The following is a 24,809-nucleotide window of genomic DNA, read 5'->3' on the forward strand; positions in this document are numbered from 1 at the left end:
GGAGCAGAACTTCCCCTGCAATCATTAACCCAACCACACCTGCCCCAGTAACAGCATTTGGCACTATACTGCACCAATAAAGATAACGCTGCAATAGCTGTGTTTGTGTCCCAAAATAATACTCGTCTATCAGTTCCTATTCCACTTCTTTTCTCCTTTCACATGAGGCAGGTTTATTACAGCAGCAAGAGGACACTGTTAGGGTCCTGCTCTGCTCTGACACGGCAGATGCATCCCCTGGCACCACAGCTTCCCCTGAGGTCTCCCCCTGGCCATACCCCACAGCTCCCCCAGCACACCCTGGACGCAGGAAGGCTGCAGTGCCCTCCAGCAATAGGGCAATAGTTCGTTTTTCCTATGAAGCACCTGCTCTCTCTCATACCTGCCCTCTCCCTAGCCAGGGTCTCCACCCTTTCCCTTCCTTTTCCATCCCCTTGCCGTCGGCACTTTTGCTCCCTCTTTCCCTCACACCTCTCCTCCTTCTCCCTCTCCCCCCCCACCGCCCCCCAACCATCCCTCTCCTCTCCCCCCAACCCTCTCTCCCACTTTCACTTTGCCCTCTGCGTCCCCTCCCACCATTGGCCGGATCGTCTCCGCGCTCCGCCTCCGATTGGAGGAAGCTCACATCCATCAGGACTCAATGCCCACCCCCTCGATGCGGGCAGCGGAGCGTGGGGCGGCGACGAGAGGGCAGCGGCGGCAGGGACGGCAGGTACCGACCGGGGGGATCTGGACCGGGATGGATGCGGGAGGGATGCGGGAGGGATGGAGGGATGTAGAAAGGATGGAGGGATGTAGAAAGGATGGAGGGATGTAGAAAGGATGGAGGGATGTAGAAAGGATGGAGGGGCACCGGGTGGGTACCGCGAGCTGCTGGCTGCTTCGTGATACCGGAGGCTTTTAGGTGCACCGGCGAACTGGGGACAGTGTGGGCTTTAGGGGCGGCTGGACCCCCGATGAGATCCCCTTCCCCACAGCTCTGCACCGTTCGGGGAGCCCCGAGGCGACGGGGATGGGAGCGGGAGGAGCCGCAGCGTGCGAAAAGCCCCGCGTTGGGGATGGGGAACGGGGATGGGGACGGGAAAGCGGGGTTGGGGATGGGGGAGCGGGGATGGGGGAGCGGGGATGGGGGAGCGGGGATGGGGTTCTTCTCCCGGGGTTCGGGGAGCGGATGGTGCCGTGCGGGTGTTGTGTGGTCATCGTGTGCGGAAACGCGTGTCTCGCTTCAAGGGAAAAAAAAGAAATCACCGAAATAGACGCACGCGAGTCGAGACTTTCCATTTGGTCTTTCAGCGCAGTATTTTTTTACCACCATGTAACTGAAATTCGTCAGGATTGAATCGTTTCTTCTTTTTCTCCCCTTCCCCCACCCCTCCCGTTACCGTATTTCTACGGGCAATTAGAAAGGTCTCCACCAGAAGGAGTGGAAAGTAGGAAGAGCTGGCGAGGAGGCATGGCACAGCGATGCTTACAGCAAGTGAAAGGGATGCAAATAATACCGGCATCCTTATTTCAAGGGAACTGTAACTAAGTTAGAGAAGGAAGGTACAGGCAGCGTGCTGGGCTGAAATTGGAGTGCTCTCATTGTTTGACCTGTCTTACTTATGCTAACCTATTTGCTCAGTTGACATGAATCTGGAGTGTTGTTGTAATAAAAACGTGCTTTTCAGCTCTGAGGGCTCAGAAGACTCTTGTGGACATTCATCACATGAGTTTGTTGCATGTCCCTTTTATAAGCACTCTATAGGATGCTTGATTTTACCAAGTAACACACTTCAAACTTGAAGTTATCCCAGTCTGGCACCTCCACTTCTCCCCACCTAATTCTGGGCTCCTATATGGAGTTGCTTGGTTGTAAAAGCACACATTGAAATCGCATTTGATGGCGGACTAACACAAAGGAGATCTTTAGAGACATATGCCTTGAGCCGTTGTAAACGTGAGAAAGGGGATGAAACAGGGTGAGTGGGGGAGGGGTTTAGTCAAATAATGAAAAGAAGAAAAAAAAGAAAGTGAAGCTGCTTTAATGCAAAGAGGTCCAGCCTGCAGGCTACCACAAATGATGTGAAGCAATGCTTGCAGCTCTCTATGCTGGTGCTGACTGCAAACACCTGCCCCATGCTTAGCATGGCACAGCATGGGTATGCCCAGGTGTGCAAGGAGCCATTCAGGACAGCACTACATGGATCCAGCCCTGGGCTACCTCTGTGGAGATCCTGCCTTGGGATGACACTGGAAGCAGCGATCGGAGCCAGTGGTAGGTAGTTATTCCTGGCTCTGGGAACTAGGAGCCGCCTGAGCAAGTGCTTACTAGAAATCTTTACAGGGATTAGAGATTCACAGACAAGAAGGAAGATAGGATCAGCCATCAACAAAAGAAATAACCCCTATTTTAGGAAGATCAGCATCCAGCTGCTCTCCCCCTCCCAATTTCCAATTGCAACCCCCTAGAGGTTGCCTTAGTCTCTTTTGTGTGCCTGAGGCACGCTGTGGTTCTGCTCCTGGTTTGGGTCTTAAAACCCTGCAGCAGCCTAAAGTGTGACTCATGACTCTGCTTTGTGCTGGATCATTCTGCTCTTTCCCTGCTGAGCCCTTGTTCTGCTCCCTTTTACTTCACTGTGCACCAAGCTCTGCTACCTGCCTTTCCCTGAGAGCTTGCTCACAACCCATGGGTGAAGGTGTCAAACACTCTGGTTTGCCATTTGGGTTTGTGGGCTTCTTAGTTCTGTTTTCTGAGCTGCTTCTCAAGCATTGATTACTCAGACCCTGGGACTTTTAAGTCTTGCTCAGTCCCATTAATGCAGATGATGAGCAGTGGAAATGCTTTGTAAGATGCATGGCAGCACTTAGCAGAGCTGATAGCCTGGTGCTGGGCTTTCAGGATAGTGAGGTGCTGGGCATGGTTTCAAGGGGAACGCTCCCTTTCCCCTTTGGGTTCTGTTCTTGATAACAGGATGCTGGTGTTAGAACAGGTTGCAGGGGCTGTTACCCACATGCAGGGTGGGTAATGCTCTGAAGTGCATTGATATTCCAGTCTTTACTTCAGTGCCTGATATGAAACGAGTTCTGTTTTCCCAGGACTCAAAAACTGCGTTATCTGGGCCCACTTCTGGGCTGATCTCCTTACCGATGAGCAGTACTGGGACAACAGCAGCTCTGACCACATCTCTTCCTGCCCCATGCTTGACACACAAGAACAGCATGTCTGCAGCTCCCCCAGCTGCCCTAAGAGCTGCTACTGGAGCTGCTTCTCACCCTTTTCAGAAAGGATTTAGTGCTAGAGGACCCCATGACTTAATTAGTTCCGTGCCGTCTTGGCCTTGAGCAGCAACCCAGTGATGCTAAATTGGGCGATCCAAGAGCAAAGAGATTCTTGCAAACACTTTCCATGGATTGTGCTCCAACGTAGTGCTCATCTGTTTGATGAACCCCAGGCAGAACTGCCCATCCCACCCCAGAAGTGGAGATGAGTGATTGTCAATGAGCGCTCAGAGAGGGCCACTAACCAGCAGCTGTTACATCAGGCCTTTTGTTTGTACTGACAAGAACTTGAGATATGTGAGTGTAGTATTTAATACTGGCAGAATGATGTTATTCTAACTGTAAGACTCTCTTCAGGCAGCAGTACTGCTAAATCTGGGCAACTACCATATTGCTGCTACCAAAAATAACATCATTCCAGTTCAGGTTTACCAGCAATGGGAGTATGTCTGTGGTGGGAAATGTCTGCTTTATTCTTGTTATCCCTGTTGGGTGTTCAGCAAGGTGGAAATTCTTGATGCAACAAAGATGTTAGGCTGATCTCCCATTGTGGTGGTGCTGGGGAGCTGGACAAGATGACCTTTAAAGGTCCCTTCTGACTCACTGTGATTCTTTGTGTATTTACACTAAAATTAAATTTGATTCCTCATCTTTTTATATGTGCAATATATTGCTGCGTCGTGTCAATAGTCTTCAACCACTTGAATTCTCAGATCTTGGCTTGGCTCTTCCAACATGAAAATGAAATGCTGACAAGGTTTGCTAATCCACTGCTAGGTGGTATGAAGGACCTTGGGAGTCTTTTTCATGTGGAGAAAGCAAAGCCAAACACTTTTTTTTCCCCCAAAAGATACTTCGACTTTGCAGTGCTCTGGCTGAAAATAAGCCAAAAAAAAGTACTTTTTGGCTTTTTTATAGATACGCTTTCACATTTGTGAACTCGAGCGCTTCAGGTACACTGAGATAGGGGTTGATTTTCTAAATGGTGCTAAGAGATAGAAAAGAATACATCTAGATGACCTGAGTCTGGCTCCTTGTGGGACTGACCTGCTCCTGCTCTGCTTTGGTATAATGGAGGCCAAGGCGGATGCCACAGTGCTTCATGTTAGCATAAGAATTCCCCCAGAAAGGGATTGCCTGTCACTGCTTTCAAAGAAGCTTTAAGCTTTGTATTGCTGGAGTGGACTCAGTGCTGAGGAGGATTCTGACCCTTCAAGCCAGATGTGGGGCTTTTTTACAGCGTTGCCCCACAGAGCTCATGAGCCCCTTAGAGTGTATTCCTCTTATTTGGTGGAAAACCTTGAAGGGATAACTTAAAGATGCTGAAGAAATGGAATGAAAATAAGTGCAAAGTAAGTAACTAGGCTGTGTTCATGCCTTATAGGACTCTGCAGGAGCTGTTTGAGGCAGGCAGGTCCTCAGCAAGGCAAACCAAAAAGTTCCCGAGTCAGAAACAAGAACCACGCCGTGCTGCTGCATGGGAGCAGGAATCCCTTGGAGGCACTTTTCAGATCTGTGAGTAAATCTGTCCCCTCACAGCTGCTCTCTGAGGCTTCGCTTCTCATCCGTGAGAGCACGGAGGGTACAAAGCAGAGGCCGTGTGGGCACGCAGGGACAGCAAACCCCTCTGAATTCCAGCAGATGTTTTGGGTTGACAATGGGAACATTATATGCCTGTTTATTCCTTTATCTCAGGAAGAAATACCATTTGGCAGCAATTTGTTCCCTGGCAGTGGGAATGAATTGCTGGCCTGATTGGGCCTTGTGAGAGGAGAGGAGTGCCATCCTGCAAGAGCTTTGCAAAGCCAGCAGTGTTTGTGCTGGCAGAGCACATGCACACCTGTGCACACACCATCCTATGGGCCCACCTCACCACATCATCTGTGCTGGTGCTGATCTGTGCTGCTGGCTTCAAGCATTTTTCCACCAGCATCTCCCAAACTGATCTCATGTCCTCTGGTCAGCAGTGATTTTTATTCCTTGAGCTCAGCCACGTGGAAGCATCAGGCCATAACACAACTGCCCATGTGCACTGTGTTGTGCTTTTTGGCCATCCCTAAGGCATTCTGTGCCTTCTGCATTGTCATGGCTGCAGCCATGATAGAGGATTGCAGCAAAGACATTGGTGAGGACTCAGTGCTGAACATTTTGGAGGCTTCTAAGGAAGCGATGACTTCAGGCTGGCTTCTCAAAGCCTCCTACAATTCTCAGGCCATAGTACTCACCACATAGCTTCTGCCTGTCCCCATTTGCAGTGACCAGCAGTCCTGCACACCACTTGCATGCTACCTTCAATCTCTGACCCATTCTCTTCGGGTCTGTGTTCCTGCCCAAATCTCATCACTATGTTGTAGTTTGTGGTTATAATATGGTTTGAGATTTTGAGTCAGAGAAGGAGGATTCCTTTGACAGGGATCATCATTTCCTCTTGATTGCACAATTAGAACGTGTTTTCCAAACCATGATGTGTTGTGTGATCAAATGCAAACTAACCCCAGTCTGATGTGGTGTTTATTTTAAGTGAATGAAATATGACAGTTTTGTTTAGCTCATTGTTGGAGGGGCAAACAGTGAGCACTTGGTGCCAGGAGGCTTCAAGGAAGCACATGCTGAGTGAGAAGTCCTACAGCTACATGACCCTGAGCACTGGTCTGGTCTGAATGCCCTTGTGTGTCACATCAGCTTTATGCCCAAGGGGTCATTTTGCACCATCTGGCTTTGTGCTAGATCAAATATGGTTTCTGTTGTTGTAGCTAACAGGAGACCAGAGTATATTCAAAATAATATGCTTGGCTAATCCAACAGAAATATGATTATGTGCCCATTCCTGCTCCAGATCATATCTGCACTAATGGGTGATATAGAAACACAGGAAATAGTGATGGTGGAGACATGACTAGAGAGCCACGAACAGGCTGGACCTGGTGATCTTTTCACAGAGAGACAATAGGAATGTCCACCTCCAAGTAGATACTTAACTTTTAAACAAGTAATTGAGAGCGAAATCCCACGCAACGTGGAATGACATCGCAGGGAGTCATCGGAGACAAGAGAAATCAGGGTTATTTAACTGACTGTTTTGCATGCTATAGTGCCTTCCTAGGTGCTCATCTGAGGTTAACAAAAAGAAAAAAAGAAAAGGAACAGCTGGAGTTCTATGGTAGAGTGCCAAATGGCCCATTTCAAGCAGCAAGTTCATTTAAGTGCTGTCTGGGAGTGCTGTGCTGTTCCTGTGCTTGGCAGGAATCTCAAGACTAATACCTCGGAGGATTAGAGAGCATCACTGAATGTTAAACAAGATCCAGGCTAAGCGGTGTGCACCAGTGAGCTTGTGCTCTGGAGGAAGCTATTACTTGCTGACTGATCTGGAAAAAAAAAGTGAGCTTGTGTGGGAAATACTCTTCCCTCAGCTGAATCATTCCTATATTGGCTCTGTCTCTCTGCCCTACTCTCAGCCTGTCTCAGAGACTTGTGTGCTCTCTGCGGATGGTGAATGTTGGGAGATGCACCTTGTGGGTTTTGTTTTTGTGTGTTGTGGTGCTTTTTTTTTTTATCCCTGCAATGTGTTTATCTCTTCTAATGTGCTCTCTTCATCCCTGTGTTATCTGGGTTAGGACAGGAATTGGGTAGGAATCCAGACCAGCAGCATGGCATAGAGCTGGAGGATGTGTCTTAGAAGGCTGTGAGCAGCAGATGTCCCTCAGCCTGTGCTCTATTGGTAGAGCAAATGGGTCATGGATGGCCCCAGAAAGCCCACCTGCTGTAGAAAAGAGCTGCTGGAAAGCAGTCTTTTCTCAAGAAGAAGCAAAACGTGAGTTAATCTGGATGTTGACATCCTACCCCAGTGCCCACAACATGTAAAAGTGGTGTAGAAGCTTTGTCCTGTGGCAGATCTTGTGTGCAGGAATTTGTAATGCCTGGGATTTTGTGTAGTTTTCTTCCCATACTGCAGCAGTGATGGAAAGTCTGGACATGTACATGTTTCTCTGGATTGCTTTGGGTGGACTTTTTTGCATGGGTGACAGTGGTAGAAGGGGGCAGTGGTCTGAGCTAGGGTATGGGTAGTTATAGCTGCAAGAACAGCTGCGTTTCTGCACTTGCTATGTTACAATAAAGCCAAAACGGATTCCTGATCCTCTGCAGGAGGAGAGCAGCTTGATGTTGAACCATGAATTGATGGTTCAGGTGAAAAAAAGCCAGATGGTGGTATCTCAATGGAAAGCCTGCTACAGCAGCAATGCAGCAGAGAAGCATGTAGAAAACCAGGCAGAGGCTTTGTTACTGTTGCAAAGAATGGCGTTTCATAGTTTGGCTCATTCAGTTTGGTCATCTCATCCAGGATTTGCCATAATTGTCGTTTCTTGGAAGCAAGAAGGGATATGTATAGGAACTAAGTGACAGTCGTGGAGAAAAGCTGACTCGTGGTTCATGCAGAAACATTGTCCTGAATATTGAGCTTCCTTAGATGTCCTTAAGAATCCAAATGCTGGAAAATAATGTGCATAGATCTAGATCATGGGAAAATACTGGTGCTGCATCCGCGGTGCTAGTGTGGAAACTTTCTCATCATTGATCAAACTTAGGGGAAGGAAAAAAAGACATTAAAGCAAGAATGACATTAGGGAAAGGGAGTTAGGCATTATAGCATAAAGGAACCTTTTGTCTGGCTAATCTTTGCTGCAGCAGAATATTGTTGCCTGGTTAAATCTGCTCTGTGTATTGGCATGGCGAGTTTTTGAAGATGGGCTGAGGCAGCTGCAGCCAATTGCGTTTGTACAGATAAGCTGGAACAAATAAGTAAGCTCAGAAAATCTGGCTAGATTTATCTTCAAAGCATTTTCAAGCAGCTAATTGAAAATTATCCAAGCCACCTTCCTGATTTCTTGCATATTATTGCATTAATTTGCCAGCATGTGGAAGGGCGCTTGGAAAACATACAAAGGATTTTGTGAGTGCTAAGCTTTGCGAGATGGACGTTATTTAATTATAAATGTGTCCTTGTTCCGATGATATTTTAAAGCCAGCTTCTGCTGCTGGGTTCTGTGCTTCAGACCCTGGCAGGACTGCACCTGTAGCACTGTCACCGGTGGGGAGCACAGCGTTAGGTATCCATGAGCTCTCGGGGTGTGTTTCTCATTCCTGAAACGTTAGTGCATGTGCAGGATGATGCTGTTCCTATTGGAATTGCTGATGAAAGGCTGCTCCTGGCAACAGCAGCCTCCCCCGTATTGCTCAGCCGAAGGGAGGCTTTGTAATAGTGTGCTGGAAAAGGAGGTCCTCACATCCCTGGGAGCTGAGTAAAGTTCCCCAGCTGCCAGGACAGCAGTTTGCAGTGTTGCACATGCAGAGAACATCCCAGTCACCGCACGCCTTCTTTTATCTCCCTCTCAGCTGAAGCAGCCCTCGAGGACAGTCGTGTTGTCAGGACCACAGCGTGGATTTGTCTCGCTTCTGGGAGGCTTTTGCCTGGTAAACCGGTGAGTGGATTACGCTTGATCCATATGGTGTGTATCAGCTGCGGCAGAATAATACTGATAATCCTCCAAGCCAAGTGAGAGACAAATTCACTATTTGTTACTAAAAGAAATTAAGCATCTGAGCCTTGATGAATTTATCCCTGTGTGGAGTGATAGCAGAGCTTGATGCGTGGATGGGAGCTTTCCTGAAGGCAGGTTGGCCATACAGCCAGGGCAGGCTCTCCTCTAGGTCAGGAAGGAGAGTGGCTGCTCCCCATTGGTTTGCAGCACATTTTCAGATCACTTTTATTCTCTTCACAAGTGTGATGCCATAGGATTGAAGGAATTATGAGATCTGCCACCTGGAAAGCAGAAATGATGAATAGATGCTACTTGCCACAACAATGCCTCACGAAAGTAAAATATCATAGAGTGAAAGGGAAGATTAACAACCACAAGGCATGCTTCAGCAAATAGGATTATTTCGCATGCCAGTTAGTAGTTAATTAGTGACATTAACCACAGGCCTCAGCAGAGACAAAACATGTTTTTAATGGGTCCTGTGACTGGGTAAGTGATCAACTGATAAAAAACTTCTAAGTTTTGCAGTTTTGCTATTGATTTAATGCTAAATATTGGGGAGAGATTAATCTTTACGAATTTCATTATAGGATACAGATCATGCTTTGATTGCCTGTAGTGTTGATTTGGTATTGTTGGCAGCCTGAAATCAGCTGTATGTCTTCAAAAATAATAACAATAATGAGTTAAAGTCTTGCAGCAAAATGAGGACATCTATTGACATAATACTATTGGGACTGGTTCAGAGCAAAAAAAGATCTCACCAGCTGAGTCATTAAAAACAGAGATGAACGAGAAGCACTAAGTGGATGAATAACAATTATTAGGAAGGACATAAAGTAAAGTTTTATGGTGTGTGTGCATCTTTTATTCCCCTAAGGGTTATATTTTGTCCTAAAGTGGCACATGGCTCACATGGAAGTTAATCTTCCCAGTGAATGTGTCAGTTCCAGTTTAGAAACACTTGGTGAGATAGCAGGCAGCGTGGTGGGCACAGCGTGCAGCATTGGGCTGCCTGCCTGGAGCACTGGGTGCAACCCATCTGTGCTGATGCAGTGCAGAGGGCCAGGACAGGGATTGGGGCAGAATATGAGGCTTCTGGGTGCGAGGGAGGCATCTGCTGCTCCTGGGAGAGATACAATGAAAATACTTCATCCCGTGTTTACTGATAACTCAATAGGATCGAGAGTAACAAAAGTCGGAAGGGAGGATGCTGAGGTCACTTGGAGCCAGATTCCTCCTACTTTTACTTTAAAGATGGTAAAACTTTAATGCTGTTCTCTAATCTTTTCCTGGCTCATGAAGTATGTACCGATGGAGGCATCCTGCTGCTGATAGATGTAGTACGAGCGCTTCCCCCTGGATGCCCCTTTGGGAGCCCTTGGCTCTCCATCGTGCATGTTAGCAACATGAGATGGGCTCAATCTGAAGAGGAACATGTTTTATAGGAGGCTCTTGAAGAAATATTGGCAGCAAACGTTGGGAAATACTGAACACTTTGAACATATTCTGTAATAAAGCAGTCATTGTCCAGTATTTGTTGCATATTTAAGGTCTGCACTCAAAGGAGAAGTTTCTCATTTACATCATTTATAGTTCAGCCAAAACATTGAACTAAAAATGCTCTTTTTGTAAAAAAATTCTGTTCTTCTGCAGTGTTGAGGTGCTGGGATGCAAGGACAGCACAGGGAATGTTTGAAAGAAGGCAGTCTGCACTGGTAATCAGGTTAGCATCAGCTGCCTGTGCCCTCCAGCTTGCTCTGCAGCAGCACGTAGTCTAATTAGTTATAGAAAGGATTTTACTGAATAGCTGTAAACAGATCTCAGGGCCTGGGATAAAATCAATCCAACTGTGGAAACTTCTCAGGATAATTATAAACTGTTATTGGCATAGTGTGAAAGAGAGACCAAAGGACTTTTAACAGTGGGAAACTTGCAGCTTTACACAAATTTCTCTTCATGGTAAAAGGGAAGGGAAAGAGGCTGTACCTAAGAGGAGAAAGGTCCAGCATCAAACTGGGATCAACTTTAGGGAGAAGTGATGAATGGCTTCAGCAGACAAGGAGATGGTCTTTAGGTTTTTAATGCTCATCTTTTAGAATAAGAGGTGATGGCCATAAGTTGTGCCAGGAGACATTCAGGTTGAATATCAGGAATCATTTATTCTCCAAAGAGCAGTGATACACTGACAGAAGCTGCTCAGGGAGGTGGGGGGATCACTGTCTCTGGTGGCATTCAGGAACCATGTGGCACTGAGGGAAATGTTAGTGGGGTGGTGGGTTGGGCTGGGGTTGGACTTGGTGGCCTGGAGGTCTTTTCCAGCCTTCATGATATTATGATTCTGTAAGTATAGTTTTCTGTACCATTAATGGAACCCCAATCCCTGAAGTAGTAGCACACTGTGGTGGAAGGCACGCATGCAGCCAAACTGCACAGTGAAATGCTGGTACTTAATGAGAAAAAGCATTCTGCGAAAGGAAAAACCATTCTAGATTTTAGTAGTAGTAAAAGTATCTGTAAATCTTCTCTATTCACAGATTACAATGGTCCTGGCTCAGCCCTTCACCATCTAATGTGTGTGCCAAAACTCGCAGCCCCACAGTAGGCACACGCTGACCATCCCGCAGAGCATCCCCGGCCACAGTCACCAACACTGGACCCGCTCTGCTGTACTGTTCATGGCAAAGCCCCATCACTTAACGGGAGAGAATGGCTTCCACTTCTCCCAGCCACTCGTCTTCCCCAGTCCATCCCCTGTGGGTGAGGACAGCTCAGCCTTCAACTCAGCAAGTGGGACTCCACTGAGCAATGGCACTCCCAGCGGTGCCGAGTCCTGCGAGCTGCCCCTCTGCGAGGCCAAAGGCATTAAATACATCTCAGCTGAGCAGGAGGAGCTGGCATGTGGCTGGGGAGGATTCACCCCCGGCTGCTTGCAGCTCTTCAACACTTCCAAGGGCGTTTTGTTCTTCCTCTGCGTTGCTTCCTTCCTGCAAGGCATGACAGTGAATGGCTTCATCAACACGGTCATCACCTCCATCGAGCGCCGCTTTGACCTGCGCAGCTACCAGAGTGGGCTGATTGCCAGCTCCTACGACATCGCTGCCTGCCTCTGCCTCACCTTCGTCAGCTACTTTGGGGGGAATGGCCACAAGCCACGGTGGCTGGGCTGGGGTGTGCTGGTGATGGGCTTGGGCTCCCTGCTCTTCGCTTTGCCCCACTTCACCACGGGCCGCTATGAGGTGCGCTCCTCAGCTGAGGTGGGCATCTGTGCTGCCAACCAGAGCCTGCCCTGTGCCGTGGCTGCCTCCAGCCTCTCCAACTACAGGTTCGTCTTCATGCTGGGGCAGTTCCTGCACGGGATGGGAGCCACGCCGCTCTACACGCTTGGCGTCACCTATTTAGATGAAAACGTCAAGACTAACTACTCCCCTGTGTACATTGGTGAGTGGCTGCCAAAGAGGGTGGGGGGAGGTCTGCTCCATCTGCCTTGGCAGCCCCAGGAGCTTTCACAAGAGGTGCTCCAAGTCTTTTGTTCCTGATGACAGACACGATGATAAGTAGAGAGAAGCAGCTGTTTGGGAGGTTTTCATTATTTTTTCCCCTCTTATAGTTATTGGCAGGCAGGCACTGCAAGTGCAGCTGGGCATTTTCTCTCCTGCAGTCCTGCAGAGCAGGAGGTGCCGGTGTTCCTGGCACAGCCATTGGCTGGGACAATCTCTCCCGTGTGCATGGCACTGCCTTTCTCTGGCCATCAATCACGTCCATGCAAGGCATTGTCCTTTCAGTGCCAGAGCACGGGAGGAATGTTTGTTCAGATGCTGCTGGTACAACATACAGGGCAGCTTCACTGAGAAAGGATGCTCCATCCATAGATTAGTAGAATCATTTGAGTTAGAAGGGACCTTCAAAGGCTGTCAGATCATACCCTTCTGCAATGACCAGGGTCATCTACAGCAGGGTGCTCAGAACCTGCTCCAGCCTGACCTTAAATGTCTCCAGTGACAAAGAAGCTGCCACCTCTCTGGGCAACCTGTTCCACAAAAGACCCAATGAAAGGGACTGTCCTTTCTTATTGCCCCTCTTTAGATGCTGTAAGGTTGCTACGAGGTCTCCACAGACCTCTTCTCCAGGCTGTTCATTCCTCAGCACTGCTGGTTATGTTGTGGGTGCCAGCTCTCCCCATCAGCTGCTCATCCACTGTAGTTCTGCAGGTTCTCTAACACTGTTTGTTTTTTCTTTCAGCTGTTTTCTACACTGCTGCAATCCTTGGGCCTGCAGCGGGTTATCTGGTAGGAGGAATGTTTCTAAATATTTATACTGAAATTGGCAGAGAGTAAGTGGCTAAAAAATAATCTTGTTCCTTTTCCTTTATGCTGTATGTTTTCTTTGGGGTAAAAAATATCCAGAAAAATAACACAGTGACTGTGGGGAAAATGCCTGCTGTGTTCAGCAGCATTTCTGTGGGGGGGCTGAGGCTGGAATGGTTGCTTGCATTAATGCTGTCACTGGAAGAGAATTGCTCATGAACCTGTCAGCCTGAATCCTTCCTTATGCTGCACTGCCTGCTGTAACGAGGCTGGGAGCAGCAGGTGAATTTTTTGAATGAGTTCCCCCATCAGGCCAGGCTGCCAGCAGTGCAGCTTTTCCTCCTGGCTATCTGGCCACAATGCCTGGTCTCTCTTTGCTGTTTATGGTTTCTAATTTATTTTATCACCTCTTAGCCCATGGGCCCTATGGCAGATGAATGGGCTACAATGGTTGAGTGGGTTTTTGGGGAAGGGATGGGTTATTTCCACCAGCTGTCTTGCTCTTGGATAGAACAAGGCTCACTGCAAACCCCAAAGCAGAAATGAAATGGGGTGAGGTGAAATATGCAAGTGAGAGATGAAAAGAGAAATAAATGATGTAGTTTCTCAGGCTCACTAAGTGCTGTGCATCTGTCAGGCAGGACAGATGGTGGACGTGGCAGAACTCTCCAGGAGTGGCAGTTTCCTTTAGGGATGTCCCCATCATTCCCCCAGCCTCGGCCAGCCTTAGTGAGGGCAGTGCCCAGCTTTCCCTCTCTGTTTCAAATCGCCACCTCTCTCCCTTGTGTCCTTTTGGGTTTGTCTCTTGCAGGACCGACATCTCCCCAGAGAATACACTATGGGTCGGGGCATGGTGGATCGGCTTCCTGGGGGCTGGAGCTGCCTCACTCCTCATCTCCATCCCCATCCTGGGCTACCCCCAGCGCCTCCCAGGTAGGCAGCTGGTGGGGTGGTGCTGTGCCTGCACCCTCCTGTAGCTGGAGAGACAGGGGTGGACATGGAGGATGAGCTTCTTGTGTTCAAATTCTAATTAATACATTAATTTCACCCCTCGGCTCTCCAGCTGCCTGTCTTCCTGCTGCAGATCTACCCCTTTGGTAACACCATATCTCGAGTCTCACCTATTCTTTGTTCCCATTTGCCTCTCGTTTGCAGGGTCCCAGAGGTATATTGTTATGAGGGTGTCGGAGGCTCATCAGCTGAAGGATGGGAGCCACAAAAAAGCATCAGATCCAGACTTTGGGAAAACAGTTAAAGACCTACCTCGGTGAGAAAGCTGTCCCAGAGGGTGATGTGCAGAGAGCTGGCTCATTTTGGTAGAGACAGACACCTCCTTCACTGTCTCTTTCAGGCTTCTTTGTTTGTTTTGCCTCTGTATCTTCTGATCCCATTTATGTGTTAATATTTCTTAGCTTTCCTGCAAAGCAGTGATCCAACAACATGTGAAATCCCGGGGCATGTTGTGTGGGCAAGCACACTTACACAGGTTTGGTAGGAAATGGTTTAAAGGAATCCTGGAATGTTGGGTATAAACAAGTAAGAGGCCAAAATTAGACTAAGTCTTGGATCTTTGAAATCATTTATGATCTTCTTTTGTTGCTGTTTTGAGTTTTATTTAAATACAGATATTTCTTTGTTTACTTGGCTCGGCTTCAACTAAGAGTGAAGCTGTGGGTGTTGTAGAGAGATCTGGGCATCGCTTCATTTTGGATGGCGAGTTTGCCATCAATAAAGGGGCTTTTCATTTTTGCATTTCTCCCAGGACCGTTCTTAGGGAGGAGTTTGCATCTGCATGTGATGGCTGACATGTTGCCAGAGCAAAGACTTTGTACAGGCAGAGGAGGGCTGAAACAGGCACTCAGTGCAGGAGCTGTCAGCAGCACTCCATCCATGTTGAGTAACCCAGGTACTCACATAGTGAAGGGTAGTTAAAAATCCTGGGGACCTCATGGAAAGTTTACCAGGGGTTAAGGCAGTTTCATGAAGAATATTACATGGAATAGATTTCAGTGCTCTTATTAAATGGCATACTTGACTTGGTGCCATTTTCTAAGGTCATGACTTATTCTCCACACGGAAATTAAATTCAAAACCTGCATTTAAATGATGGTAAGGTTATGACTGAAACCAACACAGACTGGGCAGCAGGGAGGGATGAATTCAGGGTTTTATGTTTTGCTTGCTTGCCTTGAACAAAGCTCCTACTATTCCCAGTGAGGACTGTCCTAGTAGTGATTAGAGATGTCCTGGGACCATTCACGCCTCATGCCCTAAGAATGAGCACTGAAGGCACCTTGGCCCATCTCACACCATTCAGATCAGTCCAGCTCTTAACCTGCTTCTTTTTCTTGTTTTTAAACCTCAGTTATTTCTTCTCTTTTGAATGCAAAAACCCAGCAGACATTTGTGTTCCCTGGTTTTGATTAATAAAAGGGAAGTGCCTTAAAGGCTTGCTGTTCTGGAAACTTCCATTAAAGAAGAGACCACATCTGCCTGCAGCTTTTGGGTACGTGTGGCCCTGCGCACACAGCGAGGCCAAAGGACACTGTTGCTTTTGTTTAGGTGACAGATAGGCTGCTACATATTTCTTCACAGTACGGACAGTAAGAGTCTCACAAAGATAAGAAGAAACATAGATAAAATAGAGTATTATTCCACACCATCAGGTCTTTTCTAAGAGAGCATAATGTTCATGGTGCTCCCTAAAAGCAGGAGTGTACAGGAACAAAGCCCAGACAGATTAAGCTTCTGCCCTCTGATTTGCTTTTGGGCTGAAAAGGCGTGATAAAAGAGCACTTTCCTTCTGCTTCCATATGATTGCTCATGTGGAACATCCCCTGATGTCAGCACAGGGGCATTCAAAGAGAAGACACATAGGGCCAAAGCAAGGCAGAATAGAAGACTTGCTCCTTACTAGCAAGTAGGGCAGGGCTTGAAGATCACTCATTGATTTGCCCATCTTCAGGGCAGAAAGTTGCAGCCAGTATTCCACTTGTCTCCCTTGGGCTACGTGGCTTTGGTATGTGCCATGGCCTTACTGAAGCATCAGTTTGGAAAGGAGAGGATGTCTTTCATTCCTCTGGGACATAAATGCTCCCTTCAATCCCCCTGCTGGTGGTGGTGACAGTAGGTGACATTGCTGTGTGCTGGAAAAATCCCTGTTCACATGCTGTAAGATTGCACAAATGCTCATCTATCACTATTGACTGCTAGCACGGGGCTGTGCGGTGTTACAGTCTGGCAGTTTGCAGTCCTGGGCGTGCACTGCTCCTCTGATGTGTACCACGTTTACTTAACAGGGCCACTACAAGAGGAAAGGGTGCCCACATGTGTTTGTGTGAGTAAAGATGTGTGGGATGAGGCTTTTATACATGGCAGGGTACTGGTAGTGCAGAACTCCCTAAGATCACTTTGGCTGCAAACATCAAGGGCAGTCAAGACTTCTTGAAAATTATGTGGTTTCTGGGTGTAACTAAAATCCTGCTGCTAACAGTGAAATTATGTGTTGACTTTGTTGAGGCTTTATGTGCATTATTTCCTCACAAATGCATCTTCTGTCTGCAAACAAGAAATGACTCAGGTCATTCATCATGCTGAAAGTTGTTCCTCTTAATTTTCCTACCTGCAACCTTTGTCCAGCAGGCACAAAGTAATGCTTTTGCCAGGGAACCACTCTCTTCCCTTGAACTATAAATGGTGAAGGCATTGTGTGTTTTCTGCAGCAGTCAGAAGGCCCACAAGGAGTGTTTTCTAGCTAAGAGATTAGGCTTTTTTTCTTCTGAAAGAAGCACGGTTGAAAAGATCAGTCCTGTTAAATAGTTCAGTAAATTAAGATAATCCCAGTGACTAGACAATGGTTATTATAGAGCCCACTGAAATCAAGGTGTAAGAATGTGTCTTATGTCTTTCAGCCTCTTTGTTCTATTGACATAGTGGAATTGTCCACTTCATTTGGGTTAAACCAGGTAAATCCCTAAATTCCTAGCATATCTGATGCTGAGTACCGCACACACTTGTTGGTTCTGCCATTTCACATTTCTTCCCAAGCAGTAGCTGTTAATTGACAGTGCCTTTCAATTCATTGAGCATCCCCCTGGGTCCCAGTTGCTGTTGCTGCAGTATGATGAGGCTGTGCCATACCCCAAAACAGGGCAATTGGCTGTAATGGTCTGGGCTAAACTTGGGGCAAGTTATGTGGCAGAATTTCAAGCTTGTTACAAAATACTCCCTCCAAAGCAGCACTCTTAGTCCAATATCCGAGATAGTGGGAAATAATTGAGACCATTCCATGTGCCTGAGGGTGTTTCTGAGTCTCAGAGATGGAATTATTGCTGGATCATCTTTCTGCATATAAATGACATATGGCAATTTTTCTTGAATATCTGTGGCTCTCTACTAAATCCCAGTAGGTCAAAAAATAAAATGTATTGTTTCAACTTAGTTGTTAATCTTCACCTAAAACTATGCTTAGATTGTGGAAGAAAGATTGCTTTCTGTTCTCCCGTGAGATATGAGGTGTTTTAGAGGTGCTTTCTCCATACAGAAAGACTTGCTTGGTATTTCCCACGAGCTGCAATAAATAACCATATTTGTAAGTGATTGTTATTCTCATGAGGACACGTGTGCACTTGAGAAGCACATATACATAGGTATATAACACAACTTTGTTCCCAGCTTATAAATGTTTCACACAGGAGTCCCAGGACAACTGCCGTTAGGGACTGCTACAACCTTGGAATGATTGAGATTTGGTGTCAGGTAGAGTCCCTCCACAATTACCCCATTTAGGAGTGGAAGTTATTACATGCTTTGCATCTTGGATCCAAATGTTTGAAAATTACCACTGAAAAGACTCAAATAGAATTGGTGGTCATGTGGGCATCCTTAGTGCAAATCACATTACACACAGTGCTTTTATTTGCTCATCTACACTCCATGCATGTAGACCCATCTGGTGCCTTCATGAAGTCCACAGAGAAAAATCCCATATTGTTCCATCCAGTTTTAGGTATTTGGCTGACGTTGCTCCGATTCCCTTGGATCCATCTGTTAGTGGGGCTATAAGGCTGGCCAAGGTAAGGGCAGTAAAGACCACATGAAGCCCAGATGCCCTGTAGTAACAACAGCAGTAGGCACACAAAAGGTGTTCTATAATAAGCAGAGCTCAAGGGCAAACTTGATTCTCACCATGCAGTTGAAAGGGGAGAAGTCAGGGTAGCCTCAGCATCCTTCTGTGGCTGATAGAACTCAGTAAGTTGAAGTGGAGAAGGTCAGTGCTCTTTTAAAATCTCCTATTGGGATTCTTCTTTCCAAGAGATGCAGCGTGTTGTGATGCTGCCCTGTCTTACATCTAAAATCAAAATGTGCCACAGCAGTTCAATTCCAGTATATTTTGTCCTTCCCAGATCAGTATTGCTGCTCCTGAAGAATCCCACCTTCATCTTCCTCTGCTTAGCGGGAGCGACAGAAGCCACTCTCATTGCTGGGATGTCCACGTTTGGACCCAAGTTTTTGGAGTCTCAGTTTAGTTTAAGTGCCTCTGAAGCTGCTACCCTTTTTGGTAAGGAAACCTGGTTTTGCTATGTTTTTCAGTTGTCATGAAGGATGAGACAAAAGCACTTTGCCATTCATTTACAGAAAGGTAATCGTTTCCCACTATTAAGCAGTGAGGATCATTTCCTATCAGCGTGTCTGTACCAAGTGTGTTTTCAGAGCTCTATCTACTGACATCAGTAAGAAATGCATCACTTCTGTAGCCATCTGTCACTACCTAGAAAAAGGTGAAACAATTGTATTCAGTTCCTTCTTGGACATAAACAGGCAATGTTAACAATCACCTCTGACAAGAACACTTAATCAGAAAATGGGAAGATCGTCAATTAACTCTTTCATTCAAAACCAAGGAAGTTTGATCTGAGTTCCATGGGTTCCAACATGCATCAGTATTCATGATGTGCTCCTTAAACTGTCTCTTTTAAGATGTAGAGGGAAAAGAAGTTGCCTTATGAGGTTCAAGCCACATTACCCTAGGAACTATGGAGGTCCACTTATTGTAGCAAACTATTATAATCTCTCACCAAAAAGCAACACAGCAGCCGAAGGGTTATTCTCATGCATGTATGATAAATGAGAAACTCTTCACTGATATTTCTAAACCCGTTTATGGTTTTTTTGTCTCCCTTTTTCAGGCTATCTGGTTGTGCCGGCTGGAGGTGGAGGCACATTCCTGGGAGGATTCCTTGTGAATAAATTTAAACTCCGCTGCTCAGGAATCATCAAACTGTGTTTACTTTGCACGGTGTCAAGTCTGCTAGCTATTTTCATTTTTTTCATTCACTGCCCTAACATGCCAATGGCAGGAGTGACCCAGATGTACAACGGAAGGTAATAACCATGTCTTGTACTGTGTGGCCCTAGATGGAATATACTGCCAAACACATGGTGTTGATGTTGGTCGTTGCTTAGGGTTGGAGATGGAAGATAATGTCCAGTCAGTCTTAGAGGCAGATATTGAGTGTGAGAACTATATCCCCGGAGTACATATATCCAAACTTTTGTATTTAACTGGGAGTGTAAGCCAGCAAGAGGCTGAGCAAGCAGCAACATCTCAGTCTCTCTGCTCTTCAGTTGTCTTCACGAGATACAAATAATGTGGGTTACTGATATAGGCTTAAAGTGGGATCTTCTGTTCAAAAGTAGATATCTCCTTTTGATCTGGTCACTAAAGCATCCTTTGTAACTACAGGGCACAGTTCCTGTTTCATGGTTATAAGTAGGTGAGATGAAATCCTTCCCAGAACTGGTGTTATGTTCTCCAGAGCTCTTTTGCATCTCCTACCTTCCCTTCTTCTTCTTCTCATTCTTTACCCTTTTTACTCCTGGAGAACCATTCTGGATCTCCCCATTGACTGCTCCCATGTTTCCTTTAGCACTTTGCCTGGCAGCCAGCTGAACCTGACAGCAGTGTGCAACGCAGAGTGCGGCTGCCTGCAGGAGACCTACAGCCCTGTCTGTGGAAGTGATGATGTTATGTATTACTCTCCCTGTCATGCTGGGTGCAGAAAAGTGTCTGAAAACCTCCGGAATGGCAAGAAGGTATGTCCCACAGCACCGTGTATTGACAAGGCAGCAGTACATTATCTTTGGAATGTTTTGGCTGGCTCTGCAAAAGCATACTCAGGTTTGGGCTTTGTTGCAAGTCAATGTAAAAGGCAGAGACAGCACAGAGAAGATGGAGGATGTGCTCAGGAACCACCTGGAAGGAAGATAAAAGGTTCCTGGAGGTTGCCCTGCTTCACCTTTCTCAATGTGTCCAACTTTGATTTTTCTCCACTCTGGGTCAAACTGCACTGACATTTATGGGATGTCACCCAGGGAAGAAGGAGAAGAGCTTGGTGAGCACCTACTTCCTGTGCCAGTGCTTTTGGGGCTTGTTTTGCTTGTTCAGTGTGCATGATGCACCTCCACATTCTTTCAACATACATCTTATAGACATAGGCAAAGGCTCTAGATAGGTAATGATGACATTGAGTGTTGAAGTGCTGCCTGGCAATGTTGATTTCTGTTATTGAATAATCTTTTGAAGTAGGTGCATCAAGAATGCAGCCTGATTTCTTTTTCAGTCCACACAAGAAGCAAAACCAGCTGCTTTCTGCCCTCTCCAAATTCATTTCTTATTAAAACCCAGTCCTGACTATCACCATGCTCTCCCCAGCAATCCGCTCACCAGCCTTTCTTTCCCAGGTCTACCGTGAGTGTAGCTGCATTGAGAAAACTCTCCTGCTTGGCCCTGGTGAGGCAGAAGCAGGGAAATGCACTTCCCCTTGTGCAAAAAGGACCCTGCTGCTCTTCTTCATGTTTGTGGTGATCCTCTTCACCTTCCTGAGCAGCATTCCTGCCTTGACCGCAACGCTACGGTAAGCCCAGGATCCTCTGCAAGAAGCCTCAGTTATCCCACCTCCATTTTACCCCATTGGCACAAGCTCCAGGGAAAATGTGATGGGAACTACTGGATTGGAAAGAGAAGGGCTAATTCCCACCATTGCCTAGCTGGGAAAGCAAATTTTAGCACTTGCAGCTCTTTTTTCTGACATCAGTCACCCAGCTTGCAGTGGCATGAGGGTTATGCTGCTGTGGGACAGACCTCGGTGTGCAGGGCATGGGAGCTGGGTGCAGGGAGAGTTGGTGCCATGCAGCCTGGCAGAGCTGCTGAACTACCCTCTTCTTCCCCAGGTGCGTCTCCGACAGGCAAAAGTCATTTGCACTTGGGATCCAATGGATCGTGGTCCGAACTCTAGGTACAGTGCTTCTGTGGGGTGTGTTGGCTTTGAAGAGCGTGCCCCACACATTCAATAGAGGTTGTATTGGAGGTGGAGGGGAAAGGACATGAGGTCTTGAATGGACGATGTTTTCCCTTGTACCACAGGAGGTATCCCTGGCCCCATTGCCTTTGGGTCAATGATCGACAAATCCTGCCTGCTCTGGCAGGACCAGTGTGGTGAGCAAGGCTCCTGCTATGTGTACCAGAACTCAGCCATGAGCCGCTACACCCTGGTCACCGGACTGGTCTACAAGGTGAGGATGGAGTTTCACTCTCTGATCAAGCATGTGCTTAGGAGGCAGCCACTCATGCTGGGGGACAGTCTTACTGAACTGTGCTATGCCCATCTGCTCCCTTCCAAAGCTGAATTAGACCTCAAGACAAGAAATAGGGAAGGTAAAAGCTTCTCTTGCTTCTCAACAGATAATGGTGCTCCAGGCACTGTTGTTCCTTTAAAGTCCCATTACATTCCAGGCTTACAGCTTCTGTTGCACCATAAGAAAAATCTCCAAACAGTTACTGAATGATTTTTTGCTAAAAAATGGAATAAAATATATAAGTGCAGTGTTAGTGAGTGGATGATGAAATTGTGGGCACACTGTAAATAACCATTTCCTGATAGCTGCTAGAAAATACGAGAGCATTGCTGTGTGATTCCTATTTACTAGCTGAAAGCCATCGTTTCAACTGCTCCCAAGTAGGCACTTGATGTAGAGAGCAGTGTTTAGCAGTTATTGTGACAAAGTGGCTTTTGAAATCCTTTGCACGCTAACGCGCTGCTTTGCTGGTTGATACCCAGTGAGGGCTGGGCATCTGTTTCGGGGGAGAACAGGGAGTAACAGGGTATTAGGAAAGACTTCATCTCAGAAAGAGCAGTCAAGCATTGGCACAGCTGCCAAGGGAGGTGACAGTGTCACCATCCCTGGAGATGTTCCAGATATAGCAGATATTGCACTGAGTGACATGGCTTAGTGGGCATGGTGGGGATGGGCTGATGGTTGGACCTGATGATCCAAGTGGTCTTTTCTAACCTTAATGATTCTTTGTTTCTGTCATTCTGTAATCTTGGTGGCTGCAGGTGCTTGGAACAACCTTCTTCACCATCGCCTGTGTGCTGTACAAACCACCGCCGACAGAATCAGCCCCTGGCAGCTCAGACACATCGGAAAATGGCAATGGGGACCTTCAGGAAACCAAACCTTCGCTCCCAGCTGAGGAGGATATATGAGGCTGTGCACGTGCCAGTGACTTTCTTAGTCTCAAAAATACAACAAAAAGACATTATGCAGCCCCAAAGTTTTTAATTATTAGTAATGTTATCACTTTTTTTTACTTCAGGAGAAATAATTTAATTAATCACTGGTGCGCTTGCTATTTACTTAACAGCGGAAGCACATTCCAAGTTGTGTGCGGATGCAATATGCAGTTATTTAATTCTATTTAAATAAAGGGCTACCGTAGCTTTATTCTCTGTCTGTGACAAGCAAGGACCATGATCTCCATGAGTGGAAACAGACACCAGTAACTCCAATGGAGTGAGTGGGGTTGAAGTCACTAGAGGATCCGGTCCATAATATCTCAGTTGTAAAGCCAACTGTAGCAAAACTTCCCACGAGACTTCCTTGCCTGAAAAGACACCTGCTGTCCTGCAATCTGCATTGCAAAGACAACCGGCCCTTAAACTCCTGGATGCAAAGCAGACAGCCCAGCCAGCACTGTCTTCCTTCAACACAGATTCACGTCAGTTTGTGCTGGCATCCTCCAACCTTTTTGTTTAGAAACAGAGCATCTAGTTATGCAAGCTGGTATTCCTGTGCAATGGGAGATAGGTTTAGGATGAGGTTTGTCCAACGAATCCATCAGTACACTACAGGCAGAGATCCCTGGGAGCTGCTGAGCACTGTACTTCACTGCCTCATTTCCTGCAGGGCTTACACTGTGGTGATGCATCATTTATTTTGTTGTTTAGTAGAGAGGTGATGCCTTTTATAATGGACTGTGCAAAACCTGATCGTGTTTCTTGCTGTTTGTTGGATGCAGGAGGATGTGAGATATGGATCTATGTGATGCTTCTCTTCGGTTGCCCTGTACGATGTTGGTTATGGGTACATGCAAAAAGTCAGAATGGATTTATTTTTCTCTCAACTCCTAACTTAAGGGAGAGCTCACCATAATGACAGACAGCTTTGTGGAAAGGGGATGCTGCCCTGTACTCAGTGTGGTGCTACAGGCAGAAAGGGCAGAGTTCCCAAAGTGGCCTTTGAGTGTACACCTGCAATACTGGTAAAGAGGGGGGAATTTCAGCATCCAGCTGGAGTTTCCCTGGCTTCCCCAGTGGCCCCCATCGGGTCAGAGGCTCCGTCTGCCTGCATTTGCACAACCTCAAGATACAGGTACAACTGTGGAGGATGGAGAGGGTTGTGGGTAGCCCTAGAGGTGCTGCACTGAATCTTCTGTTGAACAGGGAATATGTTACTGAGCTGCATTGCTGGCACTGCTCTGTGCCAGGTGCTGTATTTTTTTTCCTTTGGCTGCTTAAATATTGTCAGCTGGTGCAGCATGATGATGAAGGGCACAATGAATACAGAATGCAGGAGAGCCCTGCTGTCCCAGAGGGTCAGGCTTGAACACACAGATGCAGGAATTGACCTCAGCATCACCCAGACACCAAAGGCTTCTTTACAACCTGGCCTGGTTTTGGAGGCACCTGCAGACATGAGTTTCTCTTCCCTCTTTGCCCTTCCCAACTGACAGATGTTTGGGGTACAAGCAGGGATCTCAAAAGGGGAAAACGCATGAATGTATTTTGGGAACATGTTTTATGTATGATGTATTTATGAAAGGTAGAAATTTTTTTAATATATAAATATATATACAGACATCACAATGCGATCCTTGTGCTTATTAAATGAGCCTTATCTGAACCTTTTGTTTCCAGAGCAAAACAAAACACGGTGGGAGAGGGAGGAGGGGAGTTATCCTTATGCTGTGGCACTGATGAGGGATGGATTTCATGAAGTAGTAACAGGGCACTCCCATCTCATTAACAGGTTATTAACAGGTAACTTGGGACAAGATCTTTGAGAGTATGTTTCCTGGTCCCTTATGAAGTATTATATTGCTATAAAAGGCCTAGAAATGTGATGGGTATTTCAGTGGTGCTTATGTGTGTGTTTCCATCAGCCTAACAGGATCCATCCAACTGTTGGGACAGCAGGTGACACTGAAACCCTGAAGGTGTGTGTCTTGTGGTGATGTACCCTTCCTTCTAGGGAGGATAATAGCAAATAAGTTAAATAAGTTAATTGGTTGCTGAGGAAGGACCAAGAGGGGAAGGCCTTTGCTGCCACATCCTCACCCACAGTGACCCTGTACAACCACATG

General features: G+C 46.7%; 1 protein-coding gene across 1 annotated transcript; it reads left to right on the forward strand.

The window, feature by feature from the left end:
* The first annotated feature begins 651 nt into the window (after window positions 1-651).
* Window positions 652-24,308, forward strand: SLCO4A1 (solute carrier organic anion transporter family member 4A1). Its single transcript, XM_072350159.1, has 13 exons — window positions 652-712; window positions 8,653-8,738; window positions 11,336-12,239; window positions 13,041-13,131; window positions 13,917-14,038; window positions 14,261-14,372; window positions 18,511-18,665; window positions 19,294-19,489; window positions 20,035-20,200; window positions 20,849-21,021; window positions 21,338-21,402; window positions 21,531-21,679; window positions 22,504-24,308. Exons 3-13 carry the CDS (start codon window positions 11,477-11,479, stop codon window positions 22,651-22,653), a joined length of 2,142 nt encoding a protein of 713 aa, XP_072206260.1. The 5' UTR covers window positions 652-712; window positions 8,653-8,738; window positions 11,336-11,476; the 3' UTR covers window positions 22,654-24,308.
* The last annotated feature ends 501 nt before the right edge of the window (window positions 24,309-24,809 follow it).

This window comes from Excalfactoria chinensis, chromosome 15, assembly GCF_039878825.1.
Source record: "Excalfactoria chinensis isolate bCotChi1 chromosome 15, bCotChi1.hap2, whole genome shotgun sequence".
Classification (NCBI taxonomy): domain Eukaryota; kingdom Metazoa; phylum Chordata; class Aves; order Galliformes; family Phasianidae; genus Excalfactoria; species Excalfactoria chinensis.